General features: G+C 51.2%; 1 protein-coding gene across 2 annotated transcripts in view; it reads left to right on the top strand.

Annotated features, from left to right (window-relative positions):
* The first annotated feature begins 5,958 nt into the window (after positions 1-5,958).
* Positions 5,959-10,337, top strand: part of KSR1 (kinase suppressor of ras 1) — a 177,418-nt gene continuing 173,039 nt past the window's right edge. For both annotated transcript variants that reach the window (XM_035300987.3, XM_035300984.3), the window contains exon 1: positions 5,959-6,388. In XM_035300987.3, coding sequence (XP_035156878.1) covers positions 6,158-6,388 — 231 coding nt within the window. In that variant the 5' untranslated portion in view covers positions 5,959-6,157. The remainder of the gene's footprint in view (positions 6,389-10,337) is intronic.

Below are 10,337 nucleotides of genomic sequence, written 5' to 3'. Positions count from 1 at the left end.
GGAGACTCACTATCCAGATAGGGAAGACTCAGGCTGAGAAAGAATAAAGCATAAGAAAGCATCCAAAGTTTTAAGGGAATATGGAATTTAAAAAGAGTGCTCCTGTTATTGGTTCGGAGGTGGGGTACATGTGACTTAGACTTCTAGGATTAGTAGAAATTTACATAGGGGGCCAGGCATGGTGGCTCACACCTATAATTCCAGCACTTTGGGAAGCTGAGGTGGGCGGACTGCGAGGTCAGGAGTTCGAGACCAGTCTGGCTAACATAGTGAAACCCTGTCACTACTAAAAATACAAAACATTAACCAGATGTGGTGGTGTGCGCCTGTAATCCCAGCTACTTGAGAGGCTGAGGCAGGAGAATCATGTGAACCCAGGAGGCAGAGGTTGTAGTGAGCCGAGATTGTGCCATTGCACTCCAGCCCGGGGAAGAGTGTGAGACTCTGTCTCAAAAAAAAAAGAGAAAGGAAGGAAAGAAAAGAAAAGAAAAAAGAAAAGAAAGAAAGAAAGAAAGAAAGAAGAAAGAAATTTACATAGTTTTGTATGTAGGAGTTGGAGAGGAAGGACCGCAGGAGAAGTGATAACCTGAGCAAAGACATCAAGACATTAAACTCCTGAAACTCCGTGGTGTGATCAAGACTGTTGAGTGAAAGGTAGAGACAAGATTGTCTATGGGCCTGGGGTTCATGGACAGCCTCAAGGGCGTCCACAAAGCCCCAGACATTTGATCTCAATTGTGGGTATCTTTTTTTTTTTTCTAGAGAGAGGGTTTTTATTTTCATCAGATTCTTTAAACTGGGACATTCACTCAAAACAGCCTTGGGTAGCAGATAAGCTTGGAGACATCAGCAGGCCCAGGAACACAGGACCTTGTAGCCCTGCTTCAGGAATTCAAACCTCACTCTGAGGCCAACAGGGAACCCATGGGATTTTCTAGCTGGGAGCAACATGGGATAGGCCTTAGGAAGACAACACAAGTTTACTGTGAGCTGAAATAGATGGAAAGTCCTTCTATAGACTATAACATGATGTACTGTTTACTGCCGTATCCCCAGAGTCGGGCATGGTGCCGAGCACATACTGGGGGTTCAGTAGATATTTGTTGAATGAATGAATGAATGAATGAGCACAAGTGTACATCATAACAATAAGAAGAGTGTATGTCTCCAGGGTAGCTCTGTGCATTTCTTGACTGATTTAACTGAAGGAGATATCCATGAACCCCATGCTCCCCGTGTACAGCTTCAGGCTCTAACAGAAACCTACTGAGTCCTGAGATGATGCTAGGAGTGGAGGGAGTCAGGTAGGGGAGAACGGATTTGGCACCTGAGGGTGTGGCCACACCTGGCTGCAGGATAGGGCTCTTCCCACAGTGCCCTGCGGTATCTTTGGAGGAGTGAGGCTACATGGCCAGGATGGCCGGAATTCTTCTTTTCCTCCTTCGACATTCAGTTCATCGATTTGTCCTGTTGATTCTGTCTCCAAAACATGTCCTTTGTCCCTCTATTTCCTCCTTCTCCTCCACTCCCACCTGCTTCCTGCTCCCCACCTGGCCTGGGCCACCGCAGCTGTCTCAAAACCAGAGTCATGGCTCTGCCCTTGCCTCCCTACTGAGGGATCTTTAAAACTCTCCACCTGCAAAGAATGTGACTTTCTTTCCAGAAACTTAGAGTATTGTGCTTCTAAAAATTTAATATATGTTTGGGTCATGTGGGCATTTTGCTAAGATGCAGTCTGTGATTCAGTTATCTGGGGTTGGGCTCAAGACTGCATTTTTAACAAGCTCCCAGGCCATACAGTTGCTGCTGCTCTTGGACCACATTAGGAGTAACAAAGACTTAGAGAAAAATCCAAACTTCCTTCCCATGTCCCACTTCATCTGGCCCCTGTCCAGCTCTCCCATGTCGCCTCCGGCCCTTGCTCATCTCCCTCATCTTGCTGTGGCTCCCCGGGCCTTTATTCTGTTCCTGGAATGTTTCAAGCTGTTCCTGCCTCAGGGCTGTTGCACATGATGTTCCCATTGCCTGGAATGCTCCTTTCCTGTAACGTTCCATATGGCTTTGCTTTTCTTTGTTTACATCTTAGCTCAATGGTCAGATAGTAATTCTCTGTCCACTTCATCTAGTGAAGTACCTTAGCTGCCAGAGACTCTCGGCTATTTGCTTCTGTCTTCTTCTGCACAGCGCTTACGATTCTCAGTTTATTTTAGTAATATATTTGTTGACATTCATTTCCTGCCGTTCTTTTCATGTATGTTCCACAGGGATAAGGACTCGGTTTCCTTCACTCTGAGCCTCCCCCAGAGCCTGGCACATGTTAAGTGTCCTTCCTCTTCATGTTTCTCGGGCCTATGCACAAAAATGCTTCCACTGCTGCTGTTGGTGTTTGGGTGCAGACAGGCTGGGAAAACTGATGGAGGTAGAGGAGAGGAAGGAGGGGATAAGCAAACTTTCTCTACTGGGGTGCCTCAGAAAAGCCTCAAGAACTGGAGACGATGTTGAAACCCTGAATCAACACATATTAATTTAATTCATCAAACTAGAGACATTCATTCTGGAAAGTGGGGAAGAAAGTAATGCAGAATTCACTCAATGAGTTAATAAGCATTTGGAACAGTTTAAGTAAACACAAAGTAAGTATTTATCGAATAAATAAAATATGCTGAATGCTTACTTTATGACCATCACTTTGTGTTACATAATCTGCTTATCCTCATAAAACATAAAACATCACCATCTTGCAAATAAGAAGCTGTGCTACCAGATTAGAAGATTTGCCCAAGGTCATATAAGACTCACCCAAGGTCATACAGTGATCCAGAAACAGAGCTGACAACCTCACTCTCTACAAAAGAGTCAGATGCGATGGCAGGCACCTGTAGTCCCAGCTACTCAGGAGGCGGAGGCAGGAGGATGGCTTGAGCTGAGGAGTTCCAGGCTACAGTGAGCTTGCATCGCACCACTGCATTCCAACCCGGGCAACACAGCAAGACCCTGCATCTTAAAAACAAAAAAACTTTCTCTACCTCGAAGGGGCAGTTCTGTAAACTTGTTGCGGACAGATGACTCAAATCCAGGCAAGAAGCCTGGAGGCCGTCTGTGAGCAAGGAAAGCTGTGGCCTGCTGAATGCTTTGGACAATCAGAGGGAAGAGTGTATCCACAGAGGAGAGACTGGCTGCTTAGAACCTGGTGAGAGCGTAACCAGGGAGCTGGAGTTTGTCTAGTCTCAGGCTTTGGCATCATCCCTGTGGTGGCATGGGTGGGCATGAATGCCACAAGCTGGCAGTGGCTCTTCTCAGGATGTGGCTTCCCACATCTATGTGGGAATGTGATGTGCTGACCAGGCCGCAGTGGCAACAACAAGTTCGATGTAAGTGCATAAATAGGCACTTACCAGGAAATCTCTTGTGAACCAGGCATGGTGGTTCATGCCTGCAATCCCAGCACTTTGGGAGGGTGAAGGGGAAGGAGTTCGTGAGCCTAAGAGTTTGAGACCAGCCTGGACAATGTAGAGACACTCCATTTCTACAAAAAATAAAATGGAAAGTTAAAGTTAGCTGGGCATGGTGGCACACTTCTGTAGTCCCAACTACTTGGGAAGCTGGGGTGGGAGGATCACTTGAGCCTGGGAGGTTGAGGCTGCACTGAGCCATGATCATGCTATTGCACTCCAGCCTGAGTGACAGAGCAAGACCCCATTTCAAAAAAAAAAAAAGAAAAAGAGAAAAATATCTTTTGTGAACTGCATTAGAGTGAGTGAGTCTTTCGAGTCTGGCAGCTCTGGCTGCTGGACAGAGGCTCTGAAGCAGCCAGGCTGGGTTGTGGGTCGTATCTTGAGATAGTTCCCAACCCACTGACTTTCCTCTGTACTGAGGCTTCTCAAAGTAAAGACTTGAGACTGGGCTCAGACTAATCACATCAGGACCAACTGAGAACTTGACAGAAATGCAAATTCTCCTGCCTTGTCCTCCAATCTACAAAATTAGAAACTATAGGGGTGGGGGTCTGTGGTTCTGGGAATTAACAAGCTCTCCAGGTGATTCTGATGCATGTTCCAGTTTGAGAACCATAATTACAGTTTCCCTTTCATAATAGTTACTACTTTGCAAGGAGTGGGGTGGGGTTAAGGTAACAGGTTGAGAAATTCATAATACAGTGTAGGGATTCTTTTTATAAGTTGAGTGAGTACTCCATCAATGACTTTCAATGGAAAAGGTCAGGGATTAGGGAGGAACCTCCTTACATTTCAGAAAATCTCCAGAGGAGGGGTTAATTTGCAAAAGCACATTTAAAGTTATTACAGTTTTGCTTTCTAGACCTGATTTATTTTTAAGTTTATTTTTTTAAGAGACAAAGTCTTGCCAATATTGTCCAGCCTGGTCTCAAACTTCTGGGTTCAAGTGATCCCTCGGCCTCTCAGAGTGCTGAGATTACAGGCGTGAGCCACAGTGCCTACCTTTAATTTCTTTTGAAACGTCAAATGGCATTAAAGGAAAGTGTAATATAAACTGCCATCCAATATTGATGGTTTTAGTGTGTATGTTTGTATCGACCTCCTGTGCAATTCTCATCCTCAAATACAAAACCAAAACCAAAAAAACAACCTGCCTATCTGTACACACACACACACACACACACACACACACCCTCAGCTGGCCTGAGAGGTAAAAGAAACACCCTGTAGGACCTGCCGAAAGAGCTCATGAGGCACGTTGGAGCCTTTATTGTGTGCCATGCCCTGTATCTGGTTCTATGAAGAGGGTATAATATTACACTAGCTAGTGGCTTCTGCAGTCAAGCAGCTTACAAGAGAAAATTCAGAGGGAGACATTTTTCTGGTTGACAGATGTTGAAACTATGGAGGTGTGGGAGCTTTCATCAGAGTCTTGGTTTTTCAGTTTTGCCAGATAATAGAACACATGGGCTGAACTAATGGGAGATGAGGGTGAACAGATGGGCGAGACTTGATTGCTGGGTTAGGACGCACAGGAAGGCACAGAGGACAGAGGACTCCCAGTCCTTGGCAATACTGTACTGACTGCTCCATGCCCACTACTTGGATCCAGGGCCATATTCAGATGAGGTTAGATAGAATTGCTAACATTTATCCAGAGACCACATGTGCCAATCTAGGTGCTGTACATACATTAACTCATTCTTCATAGGAACGCTATGAGTTATTTGATGAGGAGACTCAGCATTTAGAGGAAATCGAACGTGCCCAAGGTCACACCCTAGGCAATGGTGGAATCAGAATTTGAGTCCCAGGCACGTGCTCTGAAGCCACCGACAATTCAGTGCGCTGTCCCCCGTGTCTGAGCTGGCTGGCTGGGTTGGGAATGACGGAGGGATGGGACTCTTGTTTTGGTGGGTAAATGTGGTCCAGAAGAAAGCCCTTCGCCTTTCTCCAAGCCTAAGCAATCCTCTTGGCGCCGGCAATCCAGAGCAGAGCGCTTTGTGAGCCAGTTACAGGAGAAGCTCTGTAAGCCCCTTCCCACTAGATGGCGGCCCCTAAACCCACACACGAATCCTGGAACCTCTCCGGTCCCCATCTTTCAGGGCTGGGCAGCGGCTGAGGAACTGTGGGACGGCGGGACGCACACCCGCCTGGCGTCCAGGGAGCTCCTCGCCCCAGCCCCGCCCCATCCGGGGGTCGCGGGAAGCTCCACGGCCGGGTGGGGGGCGGAGGCGGAGGCGGACGGAGAGACTCGGCTTTCCGACTTTCGGCGCCCGGGGGAGGAGCCGGCGCGGAGCAGCCCCACCCGAGACACCCGGGCGGGGCCCGCCAGCACTGGCGGCTGCCACCGGGAGCGGAGCGGAGGGTCTGGAGCGCGGCGCGGGCCCTGAGGGCGGGGTCCGGCGGCAGGTGCGCGGCGCGGACTACAAGTCCCAGCATGCCCGGCCGCCCTGACCCGGTCCCCGCCGCCGCTTAAAAGGCTCCAGGAGCCGCAGCCGTCGGGTCGCCGCGGCTTTCGCTTTGCCGCCGCAGCTGGGCGGGAGGGAGCGGCGGACTCTACTACCGGCTCTCCCGGCGTCCCGGCTCGGGCAGCGCTGAGGGGCGCTTCTGGTCCAGCCTTTCCGGCTCGGGGGTTCCCTGCCGAGGCGCCCGCGCCCCCGGGCTCTCAGCCTCGGCCGCCGCGGCCCCGATGCCGAGGCATGGATAGAGCGGCGCTGCGCGCTGCGGCTATGGGAGAGAAGAAGGAGGGCGGTGGCAGGGGGGATGCGGCGGCAGCGGAGGGAGGCGCCGGGGCCGCGGCCAGCCGGGCGCTGCAGCAGTGCGGGCAGCTTCAGAAGCTCATCGACATCTCCATCGGCAGCCTGCGCGGGCTGCGCACCAAGTGCGCCGTGTCCAACGACCTCACCCAGCATGAGATCCGGACCCTGGAGGTAAGGGAGACGCGGCGCCCGAGGGTCAGGGACCGGGTTAGCCCGTGTCGCCCAGTAGGAGGCTTCCCCTCCCTCGCTAATGCGGCAGCCGGAGGACCCGGGACCAGCCCTCTCCTTGGGCAAGATTTGCGGGGCGGGTGCGTGGTGGGAACTGGGATGGAAGCTCGAGGGGCCCGTGGGCGGGGTGGGCTGCGCGCGGACATCCCCTTCCCCTCTTTCTCCGCCACCACCCCATTTCCAGTTTGCGGGGCCGCAGGACTTGTTGTCCCACTGAGTCACACGCTGGACTTTTCCCCTTGTGACCGAGCCGAGCACCCGTGGGCCCGGTGACAGAGGAAGTCCCCCTGAAGCGTGAGCGCAGGCCTAACGTCCGCTGCCTTCCCTTCACGCCCCAGACGCCGTCCTGTCTCTTCCTTTCCTCTCCTCCCAGGTCTTGTCTGCTGCTTTTTAAAAAGTGTTGCTGAAACTGCATTTTTTGCTCTTGAGGCGTTTGGTGCTTTCCTTTCACGTTGCCACGGAGGCTCGCTGCTTAAAATGTATTAATAATTACCCGCTGACTCCCCCTGCTTCTCCCCAAAGATTGGATTTTGGCTTAGGAAGGATTATGCTGGGGAAGCAAGCCTTTGGTGGGAAGAGGACACTCTTTAAGGGGCAATGGAGACAGCCTGGAGTGTGAAGAAGAAATTAGATATGCAGGCCTTCCTCTCAAATTATAGCCGGGAAGTGTTAGAAGGATTTGGAAAAGCCAGCCTGAGGGTGTTGGGGCACCCTGTCCATACACAAATGACTGCAACTAGTACGTTCCGAATGTGATTTCGGCCAGGGACGGGCCTGTGAACCGTCAGGGACCAGTTAATAGCTGCCCCGTGTTGAAGAAGGGGCCTCTCACCATCTTGCCCTGCCACATCTGGCCTCCTGCAGGTCTGGAGATGTTTTATTTTATTAGATTCTCAATTTCTCACCAGTCCTCCCCCTAACCACCCCCCCCCCAGCATTGCTAATTGCCTCTGCCAGCTGTCATAAGGCTCTCTGTGATTGCGGGTAATTATTACAAGACCAGTCCTTCCTCCAGGCACGCCACAAGCGTGAATCCTTGTTTGATCCCAAATGCTGTGACTCTCCTTCAGTTTTATTTTCTTAGAAGCTATAAAGCCACAGGGCACTGGAAGAATACAGTCGGTGCTAGGTATTGTGATTTTTTTATTACAGTTGCTAAAGCTGTACTGACCAAGGCTTTGCTTAAAAAACAAACAAAACCCACTACAACCGGCCTTTCTGCATGCGTATTGCAGTTTTCCAAGTGTTGAGAGAAACCGATTTGTTGAACACCGCTGAGTGTGTTTGCCCAGCAAAGTTCAGTTTTTAAGCTGACACAATAGGGGGCCTGTGAGGCTCAGTTCCGGGAGGAGGGGTCGCTGTCCGGCAGAGTGTGTGTGGCTGGATTTCGGTGTTGCTGCGCTTGGAGAATGCACTCTCTGTTGGCCTCTGTGGGATTGTCCCCACACCACTCTGAAGTGCTCCTGGCTCCCAGAGAGTGTGTGTAGGAGAACCACTTGCTGTGCATTCTCTGGAATGGCCTTTTGTCCTACTCTTACTTTCAGAGTCCCTCATTTTGATGGCAGTGTAGTGTGGTGTGATGCCCCAGTAGCATCCAGCTATTGAAGTCTTGGAGCTGGTTTATTCAGTGGCTTCCCTCCTGAATGTTGGTTTAGGCGATCATCCCTGGCAGCTGAGAACCCATCTGAAGGCCCGCAGGGGATTTGCAGTGTAAATCCAGCTCCCTGTTCTTCCCACCACGATGTGGATTCCGGTTCACCCCACTCCCTGAAAAAAGGCAGGAGCTGGGTTGTTTTTGGGGATGGGAATTTAGACCCCTGGAGCAAGTTCCATGGGGCTGCCACCAGCTGGTTTGGATGAGTCACTTCATCCTGGAGGCCTCAGCCTCCTCACCTGAAAAACGAGGTTGGAGTGGATTTCTGAGGGCTCTGGAAGCTGGAAATTCTCTAGATTAGGGAAGGAGACTCGGTTGGTGAAATTTAATGTTTCTGATTGTTTTTATACTACCCCTGTTTAAGAATAACCTCTTTAAGAATGGTTCTAAAATCCAGATTTACTGAGCCCATAAAGTAGGGGTTATTACCAGAATCGTTGCCATAGAAGCAGCGTGGTGAGCAGGAAGCACATGGCTTCATGTTGGGCCTGGGTTCTGTCTGTGTGACCTTGGGCAAGTCCCATGACTTCTGAATCTCAAGCTCTCCTATCCATAAAATAGGAACCAGACTGCTCACACCTGCAGTGTTTTGTCTGTCAGTTCATATTGTTACTTTCAAAAGGGGTCTGCCTGGCAGCTTTCCCTAGTGAGGGTCCAATAGCACTTATGGCACAGGCCACCTTCAGGGAAAGGTACTTCTGCAGCTGCCTCTCATCGCATACAGGTGGGTGACACAGGCTAGGAAACAGTCTCAGTAAGCTGGATGGGGCTACCTGTCCCCAGCAGCATGTAGCAGGGCCAGGTGGGTGAGTGGCGATGTCCACTCAGCATTCTTTCCTGTACTGTGGGCTCCCCACACACCAGGCCAGGGTCCCCAGAGACTGTGCTTGCAACATTGGGTTCCTGGGTTTGGAAGAAGGATCTGACTGGAGGGCTTGGTCTGCATGACTGCATCGGACTTCTCTAGAATCTTAGGAGCCCCGGCCCACTCTGCCCCTCATTAAATAAGCACTCAGTGGGAGAAGCAGCACCTGAGGTGTCCCTGGAGGTCCCTGACCAGGGATGGGCTGCTGCTGCCCGAAATCTGGGTTGAGATGGGGTGCAGGGGCCAGTGTGTCTGGTTTTCTGCGAATAGCTTTTCTCTGTGTCGTGGTCCTGTTTGGATAGAAATGAGTAGAAGGAGCTGAGGTTTAGCGTTTGCCTCCTATGTGCCCTGCAGCGTGCCTGTCTCTTCTCAATCTCACACACGTTCCTGGAGACTGCATTCTTGATCATACACATTTTCCCTCTCTCAATAGAAAGGGAGGGAGACAGTCTGAAAGCAGGATCTGAATCTGTTAACAGAAGTTGTGAGGCTACCTCATTCTGGCAGGACCTGGGGTTCTGTCTCCACTAGACCCTCCTAGGGGTCTGAGAACTCCACCGAGGCAAACAGGAATGTTCTCATGCCCCAGATGTGCTCGTGGAGGGACACCTGGCCTGCCTCATAGCTGGGCCTGCAGCCCATTCCAGTCGTCATTACCTTCATTCCTTTGAATCTGCCCAGCGCTGGGGAGAGAAGGGTGTGTAGAAGCAGACACATGTTGCCTCATGGAGATTCACGTTCCAGGGACACTGTGACTTGCCCTTTCCTGCAGCCTACTAGTACTTCCCAGAGACAGGCTCTGCCAATCTGACTCTCCCTGCCTTGTGTTCTTGTTTAGAAAAATCCTTCCTAAGCAAGCTGGCCTGGAGAAAAGGGCTGAAGGATCTTGATCATCAGTCTTTGCTGGGATGTGATGTTGGGAACTATGGTAGGTGCAGTCTCTGCCCTTGGGCTGCCTCCCTGAGCAGTTGCCCTGGAGCTGTGAGGGGTCGGAGGGAAGGCTCTCCTGCCACCTGGAAGGTCAGAGAGGCCTGGCCCTCACATAGCTCTGCTGTGGTAGAGGTCACAGCCTTGCTATGTGGGAGATCTGAGCTCTCCCTCAGCTTCCCAAGGAGCATCTGACAATGGAACTACTGGGAGGGGGAGGGGTGCCAAGGCCTGAAGATTAGGTCCTTAGGGTGCACTGAGGCATGTTCCCTGGACAGACCTTCAGTTCCTGTTGCTGTGCTTACCCGGCTGGCAGCCACCTGGCAAGGGCTCTGAAGTAGGTGGGCTACTCTCCCAGTCTCTAGGATTTAGGGACACTTCTAGTCTAGTGAAGGGGCCAGGCAGGGCACATTCGTGACTCTGGTAGCACAGCTTGCAGGACCCTA

The sequence above is a fragment of the Callithrix jacchus genome, chromosome 5 (assembly GCF_049354715.1).
Source record: "Callithrix jacchus isolate 240 chromosome 5, calJac240_pri, whole genome shotgun sequence".
NCBI lineage: Eukaryota > Metazoa > Chordata > Mammalia > Primates > Cebidae > Callithrix > Callithrix jacchus.
The sequence above is the reverse complement of the archived record's forward strand: the minus strand, read 5'-3'. Positions and strand labels throughout refer to the sequence as shown.